General features: G+C 51.8%; 1 protein-coding gene across 1 annotated transcript in view; it reads left to right on the forward strand.

Annotated features, from left to right (window-relative positions):
- The window catches only part of NCOR2 (nuclear receptor corepressor 2), a 284,712-nt gene extending 259,454 nt beyond the window's left edge, over nt 1-25,258 (forward strand). Inside the window, exons 34-46 of the mRNA XM_077835004.1 lie at nt 1,745-1,894; nt 3,212-3,334; nt 3,531-3,693; nt 4,625-5,058; nt 8,922-9,065; nt 10,466-10,617; nt 11,007-11,200; nt 12,667-12,816; nt 13,823-13,968; nt 15,780-15,833; nt 20,223-20,309; nt 23,166-23,345; nt 23,701-25,258. Coding sequence (XP_077691130.1) covers nt 1,745-1,894; nt 3,212-3,334; nt 3,531-3,693; nt 4,625-5,058; nt 8,922-9,065; nt 10,466-10,617; nt 11,007-11,200; nt 12,667-12,816; nt 13,823-13,968; nt 15,780-15,833; nt 20,223-20,309; nt 23,166-23,345; nt 23,701-23,876 — 2,153 coding nt within the window. The 3' untranslated portion in view covers nt 23,877-25,258. The remainder of the gene's footprint in view (nt 1-1,744; nt 1,895-3,211; nt 3,335-3,530; nt 3,694-4,624; nt 5,059-8,921; nt 9,066-10,465; nt 10,618-11,006; nt 11,201-12,666; nt 12,817-13,822; nt 13,969-15,779; nt 15,834-20,222; nt 20,310-23,165; nt 23,346-23,700) is intronic.
- Nucleotides 25,259-26,364: the final 1,106 nt, after the last annotated feature.

Raw genomic sequence — 26,364 nt, forward strand, 5'->3', positions numbered from 1 at the left:
TGCAGACTGAAGGAGGTGAGAAACCAAGAGTGTAATATTGAAAGAGAGAAGTACAGTAGAAAGCCTGGGCGTGTTGAACGTGATCTGGGCATGTACCCTGGAAACTAGCTCAGGAAAGCATAGGGTAAGGCGGAAGGATGACTTAGTGAGGGGCCGGATTATGGAGCCCTTCCTCTCCATGGAGAGCACTTGGGGAGCTCCATTGACTTCAGCTGTGCTTGAGTAAGGACTCCACAAGCTGGCCCATGGTATTTGTAAAGCTCTTTCAAGATTAAAAAATGCTACTTGAGTGCGAAGTGTGGTTGTTAATAATGAGAGAAGCTTGCTGTGTGGATGTGGGTGTAACATTTGCTTGCGTCTTCTCAAACAGTCAGGTAGCCGATCTGTGGCTTTCCAGCTCTTCAGAACATGCTCCAGAGGTCCGTAGCCCTGTAAAATAGCATTTATGCTGTTGCACTGTTGGCTCTTTGAGTCTACGCTGACTGTGGCCATATTCTCACTCAATGCAAATGGATCTCTGCCTTCCCATCGCTGGGCAAAAGTGGCCCATTTGTACTGGTCTTTATAGACAGTATCTCCAATGAACTGTGCTGAACTGGGCCCTTCTAGCACAGTGTAAATCCTGAGAAAAGACCAAGGGGGACTTTCTCATCTCATTGTGCTGAGTAGGCCTCTCCTCACAGCTGACTCTGTTTCCCTCCAGCTAAAATCCCACACGCAGGGAATCTGGGGGTCCCCTCTGACTCCAGAACTAAAATTTGTATGTATCTTGTGCTAGTCTCACCTGCAGAACACATCGATCTGAGCTAATGACCCCACTCAAGTGCCCCCCAAGTGAGAGAATTCTCCATTCAGGCTCTGACTCTGCCCTTTCTCATACCCTGGCGTGTACAGAACGCAGGGTATATAGAATCACAGAAATGTAGGGCTGAAAAGGATCTTGAGAGGCCATCTAGCCCAGCCCCCTGCACTGAGGCAGGACCAGGTCTACCTAAACCATCCCTGACAGGTGTTTGTCCCACCTGTTCTTAAAAACCTCCACTGACAGGGATTCCACAACCTCCCTTGGAAGCCTATTCCAGAGCTTGACAATCCCTGTTGGTTTAATTTCAGTGAATTCCATGTGTGGGGTGTTCCACGCTGCAGAGTTAGAACCCCCAGAGCAGTGCCTGGGAACCCACTGTTCAGAAGAAAGCCCTGCTGACTCCTCCGCTTTCACTGTCCGAGCTGAGTGAAAGGCATTAAGTGAACCAAGGCTGAAATTCCCCCTGTGAAAGATTGGTCTGAACTGGGAGTTACGTGGTGCTTGGGCCTTCAGCTGGGCCTCTGCACCGGGGTGGATTTCATCCTCCAATTGTAAGGTCCCTGGGGCAGGGACTACCTTTGTGCTTTGTGTCTGTCCAGCACCGTGGGGTCCTGGTCCGTGACTGGGGCTCCTAGGTAGAAATAATAAATGACGATAGCCCCAAGAGTATCAATGGTGAGAAGTAGATCCTAATTTTTCAATGCTTCCTCTTTTAATAATCCATCGCCAGAGGGGTTCACACCCCAGAGCAGGAAACAGCTTTTAAATTATGCAGCTAGCCCTAGACAGTCAGATTGTTCTCTTGCTAGTGTCCCTTTCCCAACTGCCGTGGTATGTGTGTTCGTGTGCTGTCCGATTCCCAGCATCTCTCTCCACACCGTCTTGTGTGGAGAGTGGGTTTTATCGTCGTCCTGACGGTCCTTTCGATTCTCTCTCCAGGGATCATCGACCTGTCCCAAGTGCCGCACCTGCCTGTCCTCGTGCCCCCCACACCTGGCACCTCCGCCGCCTCGATGGACCGAATCACGTACATCCCCAGCGCCCCCCAGACATTTAGCAGCCGGCATAGCAGCTCCCCGCTCTCCCCAGGTAAAACCCATAGGGTTTGAATTGCCACCTGATAATCTGCCTGGGTGGGCATGTGGGCAAACCAAACCCCCGCACCATTTGTGTGTGTGTGTTGGAAGCTTCCTGGGAACTCCCATTGCTCCAGGATTTCGGTATGGTGAGCCTGGCATGCTGGTTTGTCCTACAGCCTGAATTCTTAGTCCCCACGGCTCTTACCACATGGATAGTACTTCCCATATAAAGATCTTCAGGTGCTTGAGTTGCACAAATTAAACCAACAGGGGAAGGGAGTTGGTAAACTGAGGCATGGAGAGACGTAATTTGTCCAAGGCCAGTCCAGACCCAGGTTTAGAGCATAGCAGAGTCCTGCTCCTACTCTTGTCTGATCACTACCTACCAGTCCCTCTTCCCTGGGCTTAACCCGAGCTGGGGTTAGGGTTGGGGCCAGCTGGAGGCCCGGAGTTGGGGCTAGGGCCAGGGCCGGTGGGGGCCCCAAGCTGGGGAGCTGATCAGTGGGGTTGTTTCTCTCTTTTATGGAGGGCTCTGAGGCTTGAAGGACTGCGTGTTGGACATCTGCATTTCCTCCCTTTGGGAGTCTGTAACCAGAGATCCCCTGTTGAAGTGTTTTTCTTTAGCTAGCCATTGGGAACAAATCATTAGAGAAACAAGGACGTAGTGTGCTAGTTCGGATTGCGCTGAGCAGAGAAGAGTCACCATGGCTTTGTGAACAGCAGGAGGGGCTAGTTCCCTAGGATCTTGGACGGGATCGTCCTTGGGGTGGCTAGCCCCTCTCACTGCTCATGACGCTGCAGCTACGTTCCTATTTGTAGCACATTAGCTCAATCAGACCTAGGGCAGGGATGTCTCCTGACCCCAGCTCCTTCCAGCTCTAGTGCAGACATACCCTGAGAGTGTTTACCCCTGTCCCCATCCAGCATGGCCTACCCAGGAGAATGCACCTACAATGGGCAGGTTGTAATCTCAGTGGGTTGTAATCACTGGCCTAGTGGCTGTGTCCCCCCGTAGGTAAGGGGGTTGAAACCGTCTGATCCCTTTGTCAGACGAACACACCATCTTAAAGTCAAGCGCATCTGTCACATTTTGGGTACGGAACGAAATGTGCAGTTAATGCAGATAGCCAAGTTCAGACCGTGGCCCGATGGTTGCCCCAGCTTTACCCCGGTATAAGTGGGATCAGGCCCCGTCTTTGCTTATCTGCCAGGATCTGGTTTAGGAAGCTGGTGCAGAGTTCCCATAGCTGCAACACTCACAAGAGTGAAGGCGGCACCAGAATTCCGCTTGCGGGGACCCCTGTGACTGGCTGCCTTTGAATTCCAGGAGGCCCCACGCACATGACCAAACAGACAGGAGCATCGGCTTCCGAACGGGAACGAGATCGGGAGCGCGAGAAATCCTTCCTAGCAGCCGCCACTGTGGAGCATGCACCCATCTGGAGACCAGGTAGGCTTGGAGAAACCCGGTCCGTACAGCTGGTGCATAGCGATGTTTCCACTGGTGAGCAGAGTCTTTTCGGGAGCCTGGGGACAGTTCTCCAAGGTTTATGCAGAGCTCTCTTCCTCCCCATCTCGCTGTCACTTGCCCCTTGGGTTTTCCATACTTGTTTCCAGCTCAGATTCTTCTCTGCATTTTCTTACAGGGACCGAGCAAAGCAGCAGCCGTTCAGCCACTCATTCTCACAGCCACCAGCACTCTCCTGCCTCGCCCCGCACCCACGAGACCGTCCAGCAGCGACCCAGCGTGCTGCACAACACGGGCATGAAGGTCATCTCGTCGGAGAGCCTCACCCCGTCGGTTCTGCGGTGTGTATGGGCTTTGCGGCTCACCACGCTCCTGCCCTCGGGGGGTGGAGGGCTCTGGGTTGTTAAGGATCTAATCCTGCGCCGTTGACAGCGACAGGCGTTTTTTGGTCATTGATTTCAATAGGAGCAGGCCTTAGCAGGAGGCCTGTGGTGGGCTGGCTGATTTTGACCGGGGTCTTTTCCTTTTCAAATGGCTTTTGCTGGGAGCTGCTCCCAGGGAGCAAACAGGGGGATGGTCGTGGGCTGTCTGCTCTGGGCCAAATCCAAATGTTCTTACTCAGCCTGTGCGCCAACCCTTGCCTCAATGAGAAGTTTTCTTCAGCCTTTTGAAGTAAGGGCTCCAGAATTTGGCCCCTTACTTTGGTCACTCCAACTGGCCAGCCCCTTGTGCAGCAAACAACCTGGAGTCCGTTCCTGTTGGAAATGCATATGTAGATGGTGGGGTCTCCAGATTGCTCTTAGTCCCAACTTCAGCAGGAAGTTAGAAGTTATCTGATTCCTCTTGCTCTCTGGTATTATGCCACACTCTGCCTGAGCCTTTCTTACCCCAGTGCAGCCTCATGGCTAAGTTTTAAATGGGGAATCAACCACACTGGTTAAATGGAACATGGGCAGGGTTGTCCGCTCACTTACGTCAGTGCAGATGACGAGTAACTCTGCTGAAGTCCAGGCTGGTGTAAATGGGACCAGAGGCAGGCCCCGTTGGTTTAGTTTTCCAAGAAAGACGCATTGTGACCTTCTCCTGTGTCTGTTTCGCATAGTTTGGCATTGGATCCATTAACCTCTGAGTAACGTGCACCGTAGCTAATACCTCTGTAGGGTTACTGGATTTGACAGGAGCAAACAGCCTAGTTCCTGTGGGGATGGGGAAGCTGCAGTGTCTCTCAGCCCCATGGTCATATTATCTCTTGTGTTCCTTTTTGCTTCCAAGATCCTCCTCCACCACCACCACATCGCCTATCCGCTCTGCAGGCTTTCCCCCAGCATCCGCCCTGCGCTGCTCCCTCGGCGGAGTGGACAGCTACGCAGCCATGATGGACCCTGCTCTCCTACAGAAAGAGGCGTCCAGGGCCCGAGAAGCCAAGGTAGAACGCCCTCAGACTGACAACAACATGTTCACCTCAAAGCTGTCCAGTGGGGCAGGCCTAGAACAGTCATCGTCACCTATTAAAGCCATGGAGTCCAGGCCCTTACCAGCCTCCGGGCCAGGTTCTACCCAGCAGTATAGCAGAGGACAGGGGAAAAACCAGCACCATCATCCACCCCTGGATCAGCAGCACGCAGTCTCGGTCAATGAGCAGCACAGTAGAGAAAAGAATCAAAGTAAATCCTTTTCAATGCAGGAACAGGAGCTCCGAGCACTCGGTAAGACCACCATGACAGCGGCCAACTTCATAGATGTGATTATCATGCGTCAAATTTCTTGCGATAAGGGGAAGCGAGAAAGACGCTCGCTAAATAACGACTCCACTAGTGATGGTAAGAAATTGGAGAGGCGGGTGCCAGTCCAAGTTTGTGGCCTAAAACCAATTTGTTTATTTATTTTATTTTTTGAATTGCACGTTTTGGTGGTTGGCTTCTTCCACTTCCTGAGTTTTTGGAATCATTTATGTTATTCGACTCTTTAATTTTTGTTGTTTGTTTTAAAAATCCTTCCTCCCCCCCACCCCCCTTTCTTTTTAAAAAAAAATTTTCCTTTGCCGATTCTTGCTTGCAGCTCTAGTTCATTTCCTGGTATTTATTTATTTTAAATTCTTGATTTCACTGTAATTAGCAGTTCACATGTGGCCTATGTTAAATAATCGTGGGTAATAACTCAAACAGCAAGGCATCTGGGGGGGAGGGGGCAGGAATGTGTGATTCTAACAGGACAGCCATGTCAGACAAGAACAATGTCTTACGTTTGCAAAGTGCCTTTGAATTTGATGGATCCCAAAGCGATGTATCAATTTGTCTATCAAATGATATATCAGTGCTTAGATGCCATGGTGACAGACCCAATATAAAACATAAATATAGATAGTATACTGTACACGGGGATCATGGAGCTGCCATTGGAATGCAACCACTTCTGGAGTGAAACACAGCAGCTGCTTAACCCAGCACAACAGCTTAAGGCACAAAATGAAGTAGAACATGTTTATCCGGGTGAAACTCCTATTGGGGACAGGGGAGGGTGGATCCACATTCATGCCCGTCTCTATAGGGACACTTATGGGGACAGCTGTGCTTTGGACCAGAGCAGACCTCTGGGTTCCATTTAGATATTTAGTTATTAGCAAGCGCCATGCACTGCTTAGCCTACAGGCCCCCTGTGCATGTCGCAGTGTTATCTCTGTGAATCTCTCCCACACGTCTGCCCTGGATCCCAGCGTTGCACTCCCATGCATGTAAACCTAAGTGCATGGTGTGCACCAGACAATCCACAGGGATAATTGGAGAGGAGAATTTTTTTCTGACTCTATTCTATGAATCTTCCCCTCTTTGCTCTTCAAGATCTTACTGATAAGCAGTGATACTTGTGATACTTGTCAGTGATACTTCCAGCCAGCTGCCGAGAATGCTCCACTTGTTATGAATACACACTCCCCTTTGGCTTTAGTGGTACATTTTTTCCTGACACTAGTAAAACACATTAAAGCATTTCTGCAAATATGTCTGAACAAGCAGATCATCGGGAAATTATGCAGCAGCAGGATTTCCTCTGAGCCCATCCAGAGAGCTGGGAGTAGCAACGCTCCACCTTACAGTGGTTAGAAATCCTGCTCATTCGATAGGAAGGATGAGGTGTCCCAGCCTAGAGATCTCAGCAAGGGGTGCTACTGTAAAAGAGTTTCCCCTTTTATTGGAGCCAAGGCTATGTTGTGCTGCTGTGTTTGACTGTCCCATACTAGAGAGGGGCTGTGTTCCAATGACCCATGGGCCAGAGCTAGGGACATAGTATCCTGAAAGCCTTAGAACAAGAATTAGCTATATATTACTTTAAGTCTTTTCCATGGATCCCCTCCCCCGCACAAGCTCTCTGATCCGTGGCTGGCCATTAGTACATCTTACTCCTCTTCCTCCTCCAGACGCGCATGAACACAAACAGCTTTCTCCAGTCTGCTCTGATTTCTGGGGGTCACAATATTCCCCACGCTCCAAATGCCCCAGTGCTAGCAGAGGGAGCTGGTCTGCTTCCCACCCCGGCTCCAGCCATCAGTCAGATCAGACTATATCAGTGACGACAATGTTCTGTCAGTAGAGACAAGCCTTTCAGAGTGGGGTGGAGACCCAGTGCTACTAGGGTTTGGCTCTTCCGCCAAGACTCACTGGAACGTTACCGGAGGGAGTGGGGAACTTACGCTAAGGAGCAATAGCACTAGAAGCAATGAATCATAGAATCTGAGGGTCGGAAGGGACCTCAGGAGGTCATCTAGTCCAACCCCCTGCTCAAAGCAGGACCCATCCCCCATTTTTGCCCCAAATCCCTAAACGGCCCCCTCAAGGATTGAACTCACAACCCTGGGTTTAGCAGGCCAGTGCTCAAACCACTGAGCTATCCCTCCCCCATCTGCATGAGAAGGCGTGTGCCCGATGACCCAGTCAAGCAGGGAGTGAGCAGAATGACCCTTTAATACAAGGCACGTAGGTGTATGGGAACGGCACATCTCCCACTCGTCCCACCTCTCCGCCAGTGACTTCACTTGAGTCCATGGATATCCGCTGGGTTCAGCAAGTGAGCCCAGCTTGGCAGAGGTGCCCTACCTGGGCTGGGATAGGGCGAGCAGGCTGGTCTGTGACTGGCTCCCAGAGAGAATGCACTGGGGACAAGGAAGCCCTTGGTGAAATACACTTGGGTCTCACAGAGCCAGGAGGGAACAGTGTGAGTTGTCTCCATTGGTAACTCCTGGGAACTCAGCTTTAGGAAGTTAAAGGCGTATCAAGAAGTGTGTGAAATTCCTTAGCCAGAGAGGCAGTGTTTCCAGTGGGCAGGGCGCAAGGTTGAGACTCAGGACACCTTAGTCTTCCTCCTGGCTTTGCTCTCGATCTGTCCTGTGATCTTGTGGAAGTCATGGCACCCCTCCGTGTCTCAATCCCCGCACCTGTAAGATAGGGATAATGATGATGCAGTGTTGCCGGCTCTCGGGGTTTTATCACGTGTTTCATTTTACACTCCAGCTCCTGGAGAATCTCAACTTTCATTTAAAAAAAAAAAAAAAAGTGAGTTTCTCGCCCCATGGTAGCTGATAAAAACTTGAAAATGTGGCCTGCATGCACCCCAAAGGAAAATAATAAAACCCAACTGTTGTTGTTAGTATTTTTGTTTAGTCTCGTGGCTTCAATCTCACAGGTTTGGGGTGTCCTGTCTCTCAATTTTTGACCAGTTGAGATTGGCAGGAGTGTGATACTGGCTTTCCTTTGAGATCTACCAGTGAAAATGCCACCTAGAATAGTTAAAACTCAACATCCAACCACAACAGTAATTTGTTTTTCACTGTGTCTCTGGCTTTTATCTATTTGTTGCATTTCCCTGGTGTGGGAGGTGTGAATCCAGGCCGGTCAGTTTCACTGCCTTGAGCTGTTGTGTTTGGGTTTTCAGCTCTGCAGGAAAATGTGATGTTTTTTTCATTGTAATTGAAAAGCAGCAAATGTGGCTGTCCGTACGTGTGTGTGTGTGTGTGTTTCCTGCTGATTGTCAGCTGGTTCTTCTAATGATGCCGGTACTGTTCGACGCGCCTGGGGCTATATCTATCCTGCATGTGAAGGTGTCATGATAGCACGGGTAGGCACCCCCACTCTAGCTTTAATCTGTCTAGCACTGGTAACAACAGGAGCACAGATGCGGTGATACGGGCTTCAGCGCGGGCTAGCCATCCAAATATAAACCTGCTGGGGACCCTGGGGATGTTCTTGGGCAGCCAGCCTGTACTGGGGTCCATGCCACTGCAACTTCATTGCTTTTATTACCCATGGTAGCTAGATTAAACCTGGCAGAGCATGCATGCCCAAGCTACCGTCGTGCCTTCGCTGGTAGGGGAGATGTGCCCTGGATGCCCCCTGCCATACTAAGAAGGGCTGCAGAAGCTTCAGCCAGGCAGGTGCATCCTGCAGCTTTAGATGGAGGGTCTCTGATTATTTCTGTCACTTCTTTGCCGATGCTGAAGATCTCGCTGCAGCAGGACGCGTAGGGTTAATCGGAACGAAGGAAACTCACTATATAAAGGCCCTTGCTTCCATTTCCCCAGGGTTCCATGGAGGCTACAGCCCTGATGGCGTTGAAGCGGTAAGCCCGGTGAGCTCGCCCAGCGTATCCCACGAGAAAGGGGCAAAGGTGCTGCCGGATGTGGAGAAAGGGCACGGGGAGCACAACATGAGACAAAAACAGCAAGGTGAGGGGCTGCCGTTGCTGCTACCGGCCGAGGCAGATCTGACATGGCCCCTGGCACTGCCGACGTTCCAGCCCAGTCGAAGGCTGCCAGGCAAAATATGTGAGGAATCCCCCTCCACCTCGCACAGCGAGCTGTGTCCGCACCAACCTGCGTTCCCTGAAATCTCCCCCTGGGACTGCGCTTGTCTTAGCAGTGGGCAGATTAAGGGAACAGAGGCTGGTGGTGGCAAGATGAATGGAGGGACCCACCAGGAAGCTTCTGCCTTGCAAAGATCCGGCTGTGTCCTTGAGAAGGAGGTTGGCCTTGCCATTGACACTCTGGATGGCGACTCAGGAGATCTGGGTTCAGTTCCTGGCTCCACCATGGGCTTCCACTGAGAGCTTGGCGGAGTCACTCTCTCATTCCTCCTTCCTCTGCCCTCTCCATTTAGACGGTGAGCTCTTCAGGGCAGGGACTCTCGCTCACACAGCGTGCGTACAAGCACCCAGCACAAGGGGGGCCTGATAGGGCCTCTAGGCACTACCCAGTGCGAGCAATAGTGATGCCAGGCTGGCGCCAGTGCCTGGTGACAGGCAGTGCAGGGAAGAGCTGGGAGCAGGGAATGAGCGTTGGCTGACCGTGCTGCAGGAACGTGCCCATTCCCTTCTGGGCTGGGATGAGGCACACGGAAGGCAGACGACGGGCTGAGAGGGAGCAGGAAATGTGCAGGGAGGCAGGAGAGGCTTAGAAGGAGGGCAGGATGTTCCAGTGGGTAGCCGAGGTCCCGTTGGTCCCGTTTGTGCCTGCCTGGGCATGTTTTGCTGCAGCTGCCACCAGCGTTTGAAGAATAACCTTAGCACGCCGTGGGCTTATCAACTGGCGTAATTCAGCATCCCCTGTTCGGCCTCCCATTGCCGGTTCCTGACAGCAGACTGGTCCAGGGAACTGCAGCTCTGCCAAGGAGTGTCTCGTTAGTACGTTAACTAACAGCGGCTGCTTTACATCCCCGGTGGATAGAGCTTTTCATGGGAGCTTTCCAGAGCACTCCATAAATATTCATTAATTAATTACCTGGGAACACCTCAGTGCCCCACCTGATTAGTAAATATCATCAGCCCCATTTTACAGATGGGGAAACAGAGGCATAGAGAGCTTAAATGACCTGTTCAGGATCGCACAGCTAGCCACTGGCAGAGTGGGGGATAGAGCTCAGGTCTCCGGACTCACAGTTCCTTGCTGTAACCCCTACACCAAATTCCCTGGAGAGTCGTCTCTGGCTTCTTTCATAACAAGTAAGTAGCATAGTTTAAAAGAACTGTTTGATTCAAGAGAGGAAGGGCAGAATAGAGCATCTGTGCTGGGTAGGCAGAGGCGCTGTGTGATTGCCCTGGGTTGTCATGTCCGTTTCTTTCCTTTCACAGCCTCCCTGAAGCTCTCTGCAGCGGAAGCCGCTCACATGCAGCACCTGCGCCAGCTGCCCGAAGGCCAGCAATCCCCATGTCAGCTGCTGCAGTCGTCCCAGAACATCAAAGGCCACCAGCAGCGGGTGGTCACGCTGGCTCAGCACATCAGCGTAATCAGCTTCTCTCTCCTCCTCCTGTCCAGCAGTTGTTCCGGGGCATCTCCAATGGGGTCAGCAAAGAACGGGCCAGGAGTGGCGTCAGGAGCCTTGGTGGCAGGCCCCGGGGCGGGGGGCCACAGGGTAGCAGTTCACCTCGCTCTACTGCAACCCCTCTGGCCTTTTGCTTTTGGAGGCAGCAGAATGCTGCAGAGAAGCCACGCTCCGCCCCAGGGGAGAAGGGTGCTTCACCATTCAGCCAACATAACTAGGAGGGGAGAAATAACTAGGGGTCAGCGGCAGAGGGTGCCCTCCCATCCCTTCCCCGTCTCCCTACCGCATAAACTACTGCCTAGTGAAGGTTCACAGACAGAAGTGCTGACTCAAGGAGTTTCTTCTTCTAGGAGGTTATCACGCAAGACTACACACGCCATCATCCTCAGCAGCTCAACTCCCACCTCCAGACCCCGGTGTACTCTTTCCCTGGGGCCACGTGTCCCGTACTGGACCTGCGAAGGACGCCCAGTGAGGCTTACATCCAGCCACAGGAGCACGCTCCGGCCTCCAGAATCTCCCCACAGAGCGAGGGAGACAAGAGGTGAGCTCAGCACCTGATCGGGGCAGCTATGAGATATGGCTCACGCTCACCTCCTTCAGCGGGCTCTGCACAAAGGGGAAAGGGCGCGTTTGGAACATGTGGGAACGAACACAGGCAAACATTCTGGTGGAGACAGGGCACGGTGCAGTTTTAACGTGGCTTAGCTGGTCGCCGGGAGTTCCAGGCTACCCCTGTAGGGTTCACATCCACCGGCTAATGCAGCTTGCCCCAGCCACGCAGGGATTTTAACGTGGTAGTGATCATGCTTTTAAAACGCGCCTTTTTTCCTCGTGTGAACAAACAACCGAGCCCTAATCCTGAGCTTTCTCCAGAGCCTGGCTGCTCTTAGGAGTGTTCTCTGCAGGACCCGTCTCTTCCTGCACCTAGTGCCCTCTGCCCCAGAGACACTCTCCACTCTCCCGGAGAGCCCAGACTGGGGCTAAGTGGACTCACCTGCCAGCATGAGCAGCCAGAAATAGCAGCTTTCTTATGCAGGGGTCTAGCTCTTGATATTAGGATAACTCAGGAGCAGAGCCCTGCATTTCCTCTGCAGGGTGCTAGAATCTGCCCCCTGTTGTATGCAGAGGAAACAGGGTGCTCAGTACTAAAAATAAAACCAAGGAGAAAATAATAAGAACAAAAAAATCCCTAGAGAAATCTCCTGTTCGTCTTTGTCCCTGGTGACTGGTGGAGTTTTGAGCCCTTGTACTTTCCACCCAGATATATTAGTGCTTTCGGAGGGTGCAGGAGTGTCCTCTGTGGTCCTAGAGACCGTCACAATGTATCAGAGGGGTAGCCGTGTTAGTCTGGATCTGTAAAAGCGGCGAAGAGTCCTGTGGCACCTTATTGACTAACGGACGTATTGGAGCATACGCTTTCGTCGTGGGTGAATACCCACTTCATCGGATGCATGTAGTGGAAATTTCCAGAGGCAGGTGTAAATGCACAGTTTAACACTGCAGTAAGAGAACATGAACTCTCTGGACTCTGCAGAGCCGTACCTTCGAAGGGTTAATTCTCCGTAATGCCACAGCTTTGACTGGCACATTCTAGAGGAGTTTAGATGAGGCCCCGCTTGCAGCAAATGCAGGACGTCGCCCCGGGTAGAGGATGTACTGATAGGACACTTGATCTGAGCCACAAAGTCCCAGGGTTAGTTCCTCTGTTTCTGCAGTGTAACTATTATTAGGGCCAATTGCAGGATTACATACGAGTTGCCTACAGCTTTGGGACCTGTCTAAATTTAATCCTTCCGATATAGGTGTGTGGTTCAGAAACACACAAAGCGACATGCTCTTAGCAAATATGCAATTTAAGGGTAACATTAAGGGCTTGGGGGGGTTGGTTCCTCCTTCTCCCTGACGCTCCAGTTTGCAGAAGGGTTTTAATCCCTCTTCCCCTGGTGCTGCTGTGCAGAGGTTAAGAGCATTGTAATGGAATAACAGCATCTCATTGCACGTCCTCAGATCTCCTGAGCAGAGCAAAGCGTCTGCAGGGAGTGCACCGGATGACTGCATTGAGCCTGTCTCGCCACCAGACGGCATGGGAGAGTCGGAGCATGCAAGGAGCACCTCGTACCCAATCTTGTACCGAGAGGGAGAACAGTCAGAGCAGAGGTAACCACAGGAGGAGGGGAACGTGGGCTCTTCCTGCCTGGCCGGGGGTTACAGCACAAAAGCAATACTCTGGGGTCTTCCTTCCCCTCCGCGTTCTACTCTGAGCGCTTGGGGGGCAGAGCTGGGCCATTCTTGGGAGCACAGACTACCCTCAAATGGTAGCCAGTTGTCATTCTATGCTGCCTGCCCTGGAGCGCTCTGGGTCAGGCCTGGAGTGGCTGGCTGAGCTGACTGCCATCTTTCTTCATTTATATTGCTGCTGGGGTTGGATGTGCCACCAAATAACGAGAGTGAGGGATTAACTCGCTTTGCAGCCTCTTCCCGAAGTCCTTCCCTCTGACTGCCAGTGCCCGGGGATAGTGCTTTGCCTCCCATCTGTGGCTGTCCAAGCAGAGTTCATTAACTCTCCCAACCCCAGGGCACAAAGTATTTGACCCCTGCTGCAGGGTGATAGATGGAGGCTGAGTGACTTCCCAAGGTCACACGCAAGAGGCAGTGTCAGGAGTGGAACCCAGGCATCCTGACTCTTTCCAATTCTTTCCTGCAGCTGAGGGCCAGCCTGTTCTGGCAGCTCAGAGATCCCCTGCCCTTGTCCTCAGTCTCTTCCCAAGGTGCCTTACCACATAATCTTTCTGCTCCGGTGATTGGCTGAGCAGAAAGAATTCACTTCTAGGGCAGAGGATTTCAGGGCCTAGAGGAGAATTTTGTTGGGGCCCTTCAATCTAGAGTAAGAAGAAAGAAGCCAGAAGTGTTTCTCTTCCAGCCAAGAGACATTTTGTGGCCTGGGACCTCCTGGGGGAATAAGCCACACTGTATTTAGGGGCCTTTGATCAGTCTCAAATTGAAGACAACCTAACTCATAAATGGAAGCTAGAAAGCCCCCAATATCTGGGTGGCCTGGGGCCTGGCTCAAAGCATTGGGTGGCTAATGGGATAGGGGTTCAATAGACAGAAGGACTTAGATTGAGCCCTGTACAGCCATTGCTGATTGCCTTTTGCTTCACAGAATGGGTTCCAAATCCCCAGGAAACAACACCCAGCCCCCAGCCTTCTTCAGCAAACTGACCGAGAGCAACTCCGCCATGGTGAAATCCAAGAAGCAGGAGATCATCAAAAAGCTCGGCACGACCAACAGGAGCGAAACGGAGTACAGTAAGGCTTCCAGGCTGGGGCTTTCATGCAGCCGCTGCTGGCGGGGGTGGTGTGGGATGAAGGCGCCTTGCAAAAACAAAGAAGGGAGAGGGAATTCCAGAGTAGCCCTCTTTCTGACATGGCTGCTGTTGTGATTTAAAGGGACAGGAGCCCACCTCCCAAACTTGAGCAGTCTGAAGCCATTTTCTTCTGCAGCTTTGGGGATGAGAATTTGCTGCCCCATGCTCTTATCCCATCCATGCAGTGGCATATTGTTAAGTACAGAGGCGTAAGCACATCCTGTGCCTCTCCTGCATACAAGTACTGTGCCTGTGTGTGGCCGGGCATGTTGGGAAACGTCTTAGTTCAGTGTCTTCCCACTGCACAGATCCGTCAGAGAGGAACGGGGCAGGGAGATCTGCTGATGGGGAAAAGAGATAGAAAGGCAGGTGACTTGGGGACCTTAAGGATGGGTCATGGCCCTGTATTGCGATGGCCATTTAGGTCAAATATACCCCTCCGCCACTGCAAGGCGCATTGGTCGTGCTGGCAGCTGGCAGCTAGGCCAGGATCTGTGAGACTGACCTACCCCGAAGGTGCCTCTTAGAAGCCTGTCCTTTCCCTGGGGCTGTTGGTCCAGCACCATTCACCAGCACTGACTGACCTCTATAGGAACTAACTAACAAGTGGAGAATAGAGGAGTCTTAAGAGCTATTGACATTTTTAATGACTGCCCAGCCAGCCTGAATTCTGTCTCCTGAAGATGCGTCTCTCAGACCCGACATCAATATTGGTACAGCTCTGAAAAAACACCCAGCCTGACTCGTATTCAAAATTCATCCCATTCCTTCATTAGCCGCTAATAGAGTAGATAGGATCATAATTTAATTTAGCTCAGCATTATACAGTCAATACTAATTCAATTTGAATCCATCTTATAACAGCTGTATTGGATAAGAAGGATCGAGCTGTCTCGTCCTGTGTGTGCTGTTACCATGATCCAACCATATTATGTCCCTTGGGGGACGTATGGTTGAACCGAGTGACCTCCCACTCGTTTCCTTATCGGGGAAAATATACAGAAATAGGAAACGCCTTGTGTTAGAGAACTGCTGTTATTCTAAGAAAAGTGATACCCAAGTCAAATAGCTCAGCTCAGAGGGAAAATATTGACTTAGTATTTCCCCCTTGCTGAATGCATGAACAAAAACTCTTCTCTGAGAATGGGGGAATGAACCTTTGGAAACACCCCAAGAAAGCTCTGGGTTTTGTACCCCAGCTTAACCTCCCAGAGGGCAGGATCTCATGGTAGAGGGAGACGGGATTGCACTTGTGGAAATCAACATGACTCTCTGGGGCTCTGCTGCATTAATGCCAGTAGGGTTAGACCTGTACCTGTGGTTCTCTGTTGCCATCTCTGGTCCACTTGGTGAGAGCAGCATTCTCCCATGCATCCAACTTCCCAAACCGCCACTCCTTGCGTATCAGGCCACCTGGAAGGGCTTTACAGGCCACTGATTGTCCATGGGTCATACTTGGAGAACCTCTGATGTTGATTGGAATGGCCAGGGCTTGTGTGTCTGGGGGTAGCATTGCTTTAAAAACAGAGATACTTTCTAGTCCCAAACCATCATTCCTCACTCCACCCACCCACGCCTCGAACTTGGCCTGGGATTTTGTCAGTGTGGGTAATGTAATGTAGGTGCCAGGCCTCCAACTGCATGTCCCATGATCCTCTGGAGTTGAGGAAGTGTTAGGAAGGAAAAGCTCCCCTAGGAGTTAACTGTTGTGCGCTGCAGTTCTTACTGAGGGACTTCTTTGTCTTCCTCCAGATGTTGGACAGCCTGGGACAGAGATTTTCAACATGCCAGCAATTACTGGAGCAGGTAACAGTCCCAATATATCTTTATTGTATGTCATACTCTGCCACACGCCACACAGAATTCACAGCCTGAGAAGAGGAGTTCAGCAGGTTCCGGTGTCATTTATTGCAATATGATACAGTATATTCCTGGTGGGAAAGGTGGGAGGCTGGGAGAATATGTGCGTACAGCCCTTCCCTGCTTTGGAAACTGCTCTGTCGGGCTGCTGGCTACAGGCCTAGCCCTTTCAAAGCCTCCAGGTTGTCAGAATTTGAGAAGACACGCAAACTTACAGCCTTGAGGCCTTTGGCCTGGGATCTGTTGGCTTGGGAGGAGACCATGTAACGCCAGCAGGGAGGACGCTGTAGGGAAGCAGTATCTTTAAATGGACTCTTACTGGCAGAGGGCCGGCAGCATAAGGTACAGACTCTGCTGCCATGAAGAGGTATGAGCTGGCAAACAGGAAGGTTGGAGCTAGAGTCAGAGGGAGAGGGAAAGGGAACAGGATGCTTTAGCTCAACTACACGTGATGAGCTGGATGCAGGGATCAGTGGGTGAGGTTCTCTGGCGCATGTTAGGCGGGAGGTCAGACTAGATGATCATGCCGGTCCCGTCGGCGTTGGCAGCAGAATTCGGGTCCTTGAACAGTGCTACAAGCTCAGCCCAGAACTGAGGAGAGGCTGCCCGCCATTCCCAGCAAACTTCTTGTTTCATTTTCCCAGACGTGTGTCTTGCTGAAAGCAGAAAGTCCCCACGTGTCTTAAGCCGTTTGGTGGCTGGTTGGGCAGCGTGGTGTCCCAGACTTTATCCAGGGGACACTACATCAGATACACTGACTTGTTAATACTTGTAAATACTTGCTGAAGGGACACATGCCAGACAAAGCAATGACCATCTGAGCCCAGAGGGTGGGGGAGAGAGAGAGAGAGAGAGAAGGTGGGCTCAGATGTTGGTTCCTATACAGACAGAAAAACATTATTCTGAAACTAAGGGGCCTTCAGGCTTAAAGCTTAGATCAATAACAATATGAGCTGTATACATTGTGCTAAGTTAATACTTGGTTTGCCCTGGCATTGTGCAAGGCGCTGTACACTCCATAAAAGTAAAGACCGTCCCTGCCCTGAAGAGCTTCCTGTCTAAACGACAGGGATAGTGCAGTGCCCAAAGAACTCCAAGACTGAGACCTGATGCGGAAAGGGGAATGGCTGCGGATAGTCTTAAATGAAGGGAGGACGGCAACTTGGCAGAGTGGGACCAGAAGGTCACGCCACACGCTGCGGGGGCATTGTGGTTTTCCAGAGCATGGCACACAGTTCCGCCATTGAGAGCTGAGCCTGCCCGGGGGATGAGGTGTGAGTGGGGCTGGGCAGGTTCAGAGGAGGACAACAGGGCATCCACCCAGGTGGGCCAGCAGAAATGTCCCTGTGCGATGCTGTCGTGGGAACAGAGGTCCCACCTTGTTACTGAGAGGGGACAGCCGCAGTTTTTCAGAGGCAGTAGTCACCTTTGACCTCCAGGAGCTCTATTTCGGAGTGTAGGCATTGCCACAGGCCCAGAGCCTTAAAGTTCTACCTGCCTCACGGGCGGGCGTTTGCCGTTGAGTGGCAACGAGCTCCTGTGCGAAAAAGACCTTTGCTCCCTTCCTGCAGAACGGTGGTTCTGGAAGTGGAGGGACTGTACTTCCGTACGGGAGCCCTCTCACCAGAGCACTGCGGGGCTCCAAAGAGCTGAGTCCATGACTCCTGGCTCTGCGTGTCTCTCTCTCTCTCTGTCTCTCTCTGTCTCTCCAAGCTCTTCAGCATTAAAGGAGACATTCAGGCTACTCCTCCCTACTCCAGCACCACACGAGAAGTCAAGGCCTCTGGTGCCAGTGTCCCTGTTACACTCCATTGCAACAGGGGAGCCCAGCAGTCCCGGATTGTGAGGCCTCTTCCCTCCCCACTGAGAGCGCAGCCAGCTCCAAGGGGTTCCCAGAATCCTCCCCCTGCAGCTGAGGGGAATCCGCTTCTCAAATGATGGCCTGTCTTTCCTCAGGCCGCCCCTGGGGGCGCAGGCTCGGGTTTCATTGGCAGCCCCTTGGCTGCTTCTGTAACAGGCTTGCTCTTCCCAGCTCAGATGTTTCAGGGTAGCAGCCGTGTTAGTCTGTATCCGCAAAAAGAAAAGGAGGACTTGTGGCACCTTAGAGACTAACCAATTTATTTGAGCATAAGCTTTCGTGAGCTACAGCTCACTTCATCGGATGCGTTCACGAAAAGCTCACGAAAGCTTATGCTCAAATAAATTGGTTAGTCTCTAAAGTGCCACAAGTCCTCCTGTTCTTTTTCCAGCTCAGATGTGTGTCTTTTCAGACATCAGAGGCTACTGGAGCAGGGCTGCTCTCCGCCTTTCCTCTCCAGAGGCTCCTTTTTTCCACGCAGTGTATAAATAACCTGTGGAAAGCGCTGCCGGATTTTATCAAAGCCTCGTGGAGAGCGTTCCCAAAAGGGATTAGGCATTGATAGGGCCAAGAACAGCACTGGAATAGGACAGGGAGCAGCAGTCAGGGCTCCTGGGTTCTCGCTCCAGCTCTGCCACTGGCTTGCTGGTTGCCCTTGACAAGTCACTTCACCTCGCAAAGCCTCCCTTTCCCCTTCTGTGCAATGGGTACAGCAGTGCCTGCTTCCCAAGGAAGTTGTGGGGGCTTCCTTCTTAGCTGGAGTGCACTCTGCCCCCCTCAGCTGAAGTGTGCTGTGTACACATGCATCACTATATAGCACGCTTCGTGAGTCAGACAAACCGAGCTAGCGGATCATATTCATTTGCTTTTCTGTATCAAACCAAAACCTACGGCCCTCCTAGCTGAGTCCCCACTCTAAGAACACAGACTTCAGTGGTGTTACGCCGGGACTGGTCTTTTTGTAGAATGCCTAAACTTCCCAGGGACCTGCACTGTCCCCAAACCCTGCCATTTGGTCGAAAGGCAGGCATCGGCCATGGATCCTTCTGGCATCCCGCTCTATGCTAGGGAACTAGACCCATGCCCACTGTGCATTCCCACCCTTTTTTGTTTGATCCAAGCCCTAGGTTGAGCCCCAAGTTTCTGTGGTATCTGCAAGGCAGAGGCTGCTGGCAATGGGGTTCTCTGCCTTAAAGCTTCCCAGTAAGAGTTAGTATTGGGGAAGGGAGGCGGTGACCAAAGAGCCAGGTTTTGATGCTGCACAGTGGTTAAGCTGACTCATGCAGGCAGTCGAGTCAGGTGGATTCCTTTAGCTGTGAGCTAGGAGCATTGGAGGCGGGGGGGTTGCGTGTCCTTGTCTGTGTCAGCAGGAGCTTGGGTGTGAGACTGGAAGTGTTGCAGGGAAAAGCCTGTAGCTAAGGGTCGCTCCGCTGGGCTGAGCGAAGGAGAAAGGCAAACGCTCGGGAATGTAGGTGGGTTTGGGACACTAGAGCAGAGTGTGTGATGCTGGGAGCTGGGTAGGGATGCTGCTCATTCGCAGGGGGAGGAATGAACGTGTGCGCGCTCCGCTGCATAAGATACGAGGAGGGGACGCCATGGCTGCAGCATTCCCACTGGGAGAGGAGAATTGCTCTGAGGGTGGGAAGAGGGGGCTGCAGGCACCAAAGTGGCCATTAAGGAAACATGGCATTTTATTTTCTTGCCTGTATTTTGACTCTCTCAGTTTTGCCCTTGCTCGTTTCCTGTAACCGACGCATTGGGAATGATGGTCCCGTGGCTGAGCGAGTGCCCTACGGTCCCTGTGCGGCGCTGCACCATAACTGCATGGCTTCTGATGACTCACAAGCACTCAAACACATCACTGCGTTTCTGCATCCTGTTTCCTAATGACATTTGACCTGTAGATGTGGGTGTCTGGGCCCCAGTGGAGTCCGGACTACAGATGGTGCAGGGGGCTGGGAAGGAATTAAACAGCACGGGGACGGATTCTCTCCTCTTGACCTCCTGCCCCACCGGACCCAGTAGAGAACAACCCGACAGGAGAGCTAGGACAAGTTCCCCAGCAGGTTGTTGCTGGGCCGTGTGCCCACGAGGCACTGCCAGCCACAGGATCCATTCCTGTCACTCCATTGTCGCTCCTCAGCTATTGAGGCATTGGGGTCTCCATTTAAAATTTTTTTTTAAATCATTCCCCCCTTTCCCCCCCCCCCAGACTCTTCCTCACTCAGCAAGTAGTTTTCTAACTCCCCACCCCCCCAGCTCCTGCCAAGCCCTGGGGCGGGGCGGGGGGATGGAGTGCACTGCAGAGCTTAAAAACAATATGACAAATTTTGTTGCTTTGCAAGAATGTGCTGACTGTTTGTTTCTTCCCTTCTCCCTTGTCTCCTTTCTCCCCCCCCCATCTTTCTTCTTATTTGGTTCCCCCCCCAACCCATCTCCCACCCCTCACCTCTCCTTCCCCTTTCCGTATCTCCCAGGGCTAATCAGTTGTAGAAGCCAGTCGGTTCAAGAAAATTCCAGTACCAACATGGGGTTGGAGGCAATAATTAGGAAGGCCCTAATGGGTAAATATGACGAGCAGTGGGAAGAGCGCTCGCCTCTCAGTGCCAATGCTTTTAACTCTCTGAATGCCAGTGCAAGCGTGCCCGCTGCTATGCCCATAACTGCTGCTGACGGACGGAATGACGACATGCGCTCCTTGCCAGGTCTGCAGCCCTTTCCACCTTCGCCGTTTCTCAGCGTTGTTCATTCTTTTTTTATATCCTCTTTGTTTTGTGTTTTCCCTTCGAGCTTTGTGAATTCGCTGATTAATCCTGGAATCTGTTATGTTCGTGTCGGAGCCTGAAAGGGGCTGTTGCTTTTTCTCTAAAACACTGACCGGGCTCTTTTCCTTGTTTAATCTCCTTTTCTTCTTATGTTGTCAAGGTTTATTTAAAAAAAAAAAGCCAACGGAAAGACACTGCAGAGAAATGTGGATTTCAAACAAATCCCAAACCCAAGCGAGGATCCTGATTCAGCAAGGCCTTTAAGCCTCCCTGCTGAGCCAAACATTTAGATTTGCATAAAGCGCCGTCTGCTTCAGTTAAAGCACTTGATTGAAATCAAGTTCTTGAGTGCTTTGCTGAATCAGGGCCTGAGATCATATTGCCCCAAAAGAGATACTCACCCAGTGAGAAATCCATGCTTCTCTTGGTAGAAATGTGCCCCCTGAATAAAAATAGTCCTTTAAAACACACACGCCCCATTGTGGGGATCAGGGAAGGGACATTTGGGGCACTGGAGGTAGAGAAGCACAAAGTTTTCCATTCCCCTCCAGCCCAGGTGTCCCTAGCTCTGGCTGTGTGATATCCACAGTACCAGGGGAAACAACCTCATTCAGATGGTAGCAGGGCTCGTGGTTAACCTCCCATCTGGGGCTCCCCATGTACCTGCCAGGGGGAGTCTTCACCTGCTCTCGGCTGGGTTGATGGTTAACCACGGTTGTAGATTGGCTCCAAGCTTTTCTTTAGCTGTCAGTGTTGCCTGCCCACCATTCAGCCGCTGCAAAGGCCTGGCGCTGTATCTGTCGCTCTGCTCTGGAAGACAGCCTTCTGGAGCCTTCTGGAAGACAGGCTCGCTGGTGGAGCGGTGGGAACGGCAGCCCCCCAAAACAGCCGGGGCTGGGGAGAGATGCCGTGTCAGGGGACAGCAGAGGGAGGCATTTGGAATGGGAGGGAAGCCTCAAGGCAACTGAGAATGGTGGGATAAGGCAGAAACTTTGGAAAGCCGGGGAGGGGAGCATCCCTGCTGAGGCCAGAAGACCCACTGCTCCTCCCGCCCCATGCCACGAATTGGGCATCTCAGGACGTGAGAACACTGCTTGCAAGCCTGTGCAGCAGGTCAAATGCAAGGAATTGCCCCTGACTTCAGGGTTGGGCCATTGTACAGCTCCGGGGACAGCCATTCCCACGAATCTCCCCAATGCCGCTAGGACATGCGGAGGTGGGTAGAATCAGAAATGTGGGCAGGGGGTGGGGAGTCCGTCATTCCCCCAAATACCAATTGATTTGCCATCCACATGGGTTAACATGGCTCCAGTTACAGAAGCATTGAGTTACATCTCGTCCTGGCAAGGACAGGACATGGCTGGGTTGGAGAAAGGGAGCTCTGCTGCTTATCCTGGGAATTCACCAGAATGAAGCCGTTCTGGCAGGGCCACGCAGAGATTTTGAGGGCCTGGGGCAAAATCTGAAAGTGAGGCCCCTACCCTTCCAAAAACCATTACCATGGAGACAAATGGGACTCAGGGGTGTGGGGGGTTGGAGAGAGAGCCCATCCCACACTCACCCCACAGCAGCGACTCCCATCTTGCAGGGCTGGGTCCAGCTTCCTGCTCTGGGCATTGCAGCCCGGTGCATGGGGTAAAAGCACCATTCAGGTTTGGCCTGACTGTCTCTCTGTCAGGACAGGGAGTGAGTGGTGTTGTAACCCCAGGCCATACGCACTCAAATTCCATGGGCATGGGGGCCACCTCAAGTGGAGGGGCAGGGCAAACTGCCCCCTTTGTGCTCCCGGGCGGCCCTGCATCCAGACTGTCTGTAGAGAGGGAGGAGGAGCATGTGGGTTCCTGTTCCTTCTCACATGCAGTCCCTGTCCTACTGAGTCACTTAAGGCCCCTGGCACTGGGTTTTAGGAGTTCAATGAGGCACTCCCCAGTCCCTTGCAGAAAAACGGCCAGGCCAGGCCAGCAGGCAAACACCCTTCATCAGCCCACTCTCTCCTTGTGCCAGACCCTTCAGTGCGTCCAAGTGCGCAGCCCCCATGCCGGACACAAGCTGCTGCAGCTTGCTTCGTGGTAGCAGATGAGTTCAACAAGGAGCCGACAAGGCCATGGTGGCGTGGGGGGGTAAGTCAGGGAAGTATTTGGCCCTTTGAGCCTTTCCGTTGCAGCTGCAGTAGCTTCTTCATTCCAGCAGAGGGCCTTGAAGTCCTTGGGCATTTTAGCGAATGGTCGATAGGGGTTTGCTGGTAGAACGCCCCGAATACAGGCGCACTCTTGTAGCATGGGAAAACCTTCCCGTTTCTGGCTGGGAAATGCCAAGAACTCTGTTCTGTACCATTCCCCGCCCAGACGTCTGCTGTGAAGGTTCGCGGATGCTAAGCTTCCTGTACCTCTAGTGGTACCTGAAGGCTGCACGTGCAGTTCTGAACATGCAAGAGACCTAGATCAAGCTCCTAGTGAAATTGGGGACTCATCCAGAGACTCCTTAAAGGGGCCAGACCTCGAGGAGCTGCTGAGCACCCCCCGCCCCTTTGAACATCAGGCTCCTTTAAGGCATCTCCGGTTAGGCACCCAAAATCATGAGCCGCTTTTGCTGCCTTGGCCATGTGGCGTGTGTCTCCAGCGATCAGTTTGACAAGCAAGGTGCTTCTCTTTGCAGGAGGAGGAGGGAAGCCAAAGATTGCTGCCAGACCCAATGGCCGCAAGGCCAAGTCTCCAGCGCCGGGCCTGTCCTCCGGAGAGAGACCACCGTCTGTTTCTTCCGTTCATTCGGAGGGGGACTGTAACAGGAGGACACCGCTAACCAATCGAGTCTGGGAGGACAGGCCTTCGTCCGCAGGTATCGCAGCGCTGCCCCCTGTGGGCTTCGGCTCTGCACTCTGCCAGGTGTGGGAGGGTGAGATTGCCTCCCCAGACAGACACCCGGGTCAGTGTCAGCTAACTCGTCCCGTTAGGGAAGTTACTACTTATTATACCTGGGGACACCCCTCGGGAGTCAGCTGTGCCAGTTCATCGCACTCCTGACCCACAGGCCCCGCTGCTCTTCCGTTCCTGGGCCTCTCTTCCCTGCCACTTGTGCTGAATTGCAAGGGGGCTCTCTGACACTGAGTAGGGGGTGCTGGTGAGTGAATTCCCTGCCCTGGGCCACTTCTTGGACCATGTTGAGTTTCTCCTTTCCTTCTGCACCGATTCAGGTTCCACGCCATTTCCATACAACCCACTGACAATGAGGCTTCCAACCGGCGTGGTGACAGCCCCGCCGCCAGCGTCCATTCCACAAGGGAACTCCACCAGCCAGCACCACGCCTGGGAGGAGGAGCCCAAGCCCCTGCTCTGCTCCCAGTACGAAACGCTGTCAGACAGCGAATGAACGAAAGAGAGGGAGGGAGAAGAGCGGACACGCGTGGGTAGCGAGCTGGCCAAGGTGGACTCCGACCATATCAGTCCATGGCGCTGTCAGCAAAGAAACCGGAGCAGCGCTTTTCCAATCGGTCGATTTCTCACATCAGGAAATTTCTGAACCCTCTTCAGTCTAAAGCCTTAAGACAGCCACATGGAACCCAGCCTAGTTCTCTTTCCAGCACTGGTGTCCTCACCCAGCAGCTGAGAGCCTGAGATACAGTCTGTGAACAGCTGATGGGAGGGGGGAGGAAGCTCCAAAGGATGCAGTCGCTCACTGAATCCCAGTTGTTTACTCAGGGGAGACCAGCTGGTGCTCCAGTTCTCCTCCTTAGATTCGGTGAGAACGAGGAAACCCATGGTGGGAGGAGAATGAGCGTGCTTGGGTGCGTGTGCGTATACTATATGTGTGTGCGCGTGCCAATACACACACATAGCATGTATTCTCTGCCTGCACACCCGTGTTGCCTGCTGTTGAGTACTTGAAATAGGATTAGACTGCCCTTCCCCAGCCTCCAGGTTGCTCCGTGCGTTTATCAGCCCATGGGCTGCGCCACTGATTTATAAAATCAAACGGGCCCCATGTTGTTCCTCTTGGGCTGCTTGGGATGTTCTTTTTCTTACAGGCATCCCCTGCATGGGATTAACTTCCCCAGCAGTGCCTCGACAGATCAGGCCCCGGAAAAGCTTAAACAAATAAAAATTACAGGGTGGGGGGAGGAAAACTAAGGATCCATTTTTTTAAAAAAAAAAGTCCTTCTGAGAAAGAAACCCTTGGTTTACCTTGTAATCAGAAGACGTTCCCCATCTTGTGGTGCATTAATCTGCAGATGAAGGGACTCCATTGCTCTAAGTGCATTGTTTCCTGACTGGTGAGAAAAAGCAATTGTAAATGATGTATTGGTCTACAGGGTATATTTTTGATACCTTCAGTGAATTATGTCAAGATGTTTGACGTGAGGAAGGACTTAAAACAGTATTACGTGCTGCTTTCAGTCTCGGCTCCTGGAAAAGAGGTTCTGTTGTTGCGTGCAAAGTTTGACGAGTTTGTCCATTGTATGGAAATGTAAAAGAGGTCTCGTTGGCCCGGCCCAGTTGTCTGTACGTCAGTAGAATGTATTAACTTAGTTTAAAAAAAAAAAAAAAATGTTACCACACCTGCAGGGCCTCCTCATTCTTACATGTACTGCTCTCAAGCCCAGAGGGGTTTTTTCCTCCTTGCAGAGGGTTACTCTCTGGCACAGAGATCTCAAGGGAGCCTTTCCGAAGACCTTGTCGGTGGCTTTGTTTGCAGTGGGAGGGGATTCGTGAGAAACTTAAAACGTTGGTATTGTATTTTTTCTGATGCACATGAACGCTCTGCTTTATATTATTTTTCATTCCATGATGTTGGATCATATCTGCAGTTACACGGTTCAAGAACAAAATATTAGACTTTTGTTTTTCCTTCACTTCTGCTTTCTCACTCTGGGGATTTGCGGGGCGGGGGGGAAGATGATGTATTAAATGCTTTGCATTCTGCACGCTAGAGGAAAGAAGAGCAGGACATAGACTTTCTGCCTCTCCCATTGCCTGTTGGAACAGACAGCTGCTGTGCACAGAATCTCTCTGATCTGCGAGGAGTATATCGATGGAAAAGGTTCACAGTGTCACACTATCAATGGTTACTTTTCTTCAACACCGTCTCAAGGGTGATTCCAATTTCAAAGCAACAGGAAGATCGTACGTGGTGGTTGGTTGGGGTGTTTTTACAATGTGCTGGTTTTTAACGTTGCCAGACGTTTGTGTCTTTTCTGCTGCATTTTTTGGTTTGTGTTTTTTTTCAACGCACAAAATATTTGGAAGTGGTTTGTTGCTGCAGGTGTGGCACAGCTCAGAAACAAAAGGTCGACGGCTGCCGTTTTGGGTATAATATTTTACAAAGAAGCCGTAGGTTCTTCTGGGTGAAGTTTAAATTCACCCCATCTTTCCCCCTAATAGCCCCTTTAAAAAAATTACATGGTCAGAACAGCCTAGCACTGTAGTAATAGTGAGGTTGGCTGCAGTGTCTTGCCAAAAATGTTTGCAATTTTTTAATGAGACATGAACACGCTTTTCACCAAAATGTTTACCAGAAATCCAGCCCATTTTTGACTGGCGCTGGAAAAGAAAAAAATATGACTTGTCACAAAAACCTTCCCAGTTTTCAGCTAGCTCTAGAGATTTAGACCTTTTACTGCAGCTTTTTCCTGTTTCCTTAAGGGATCCAAGCTTTGTCAGCCACGGTGAGACTAGACCTCAGCGGTACCTCGCAGTAAGTGACAGCAAGAGGAAGTAAACGCAAGTAGCCTGTGCGAATGGACAGAGAAAGCTGGTCTCAGACATGTGAGGGGTTGCCATCCAGTCCTTGCTTAGCAGGATAGGTGCATCAATCCTGGCAGGGCGAGCTGGATGTTTGTGTGTTTCCCACGCCTCGTGGG

This window comes from Eretmochelys imbricata, chromosome 15, assembly GCF_965152235.1.
Source record: "Eretmochelys imbricata isolate rEreImb1 chromosome 15, rEreImb1.hap1, whole genome shotgun sequence".
NCBI classification, from domain to species: domain Eukaryota; kingdom Metazoa; phylum Chordata; order Testudines; family Cheloniidae; genus Eretmochelys; species Eretmochelys imbricata.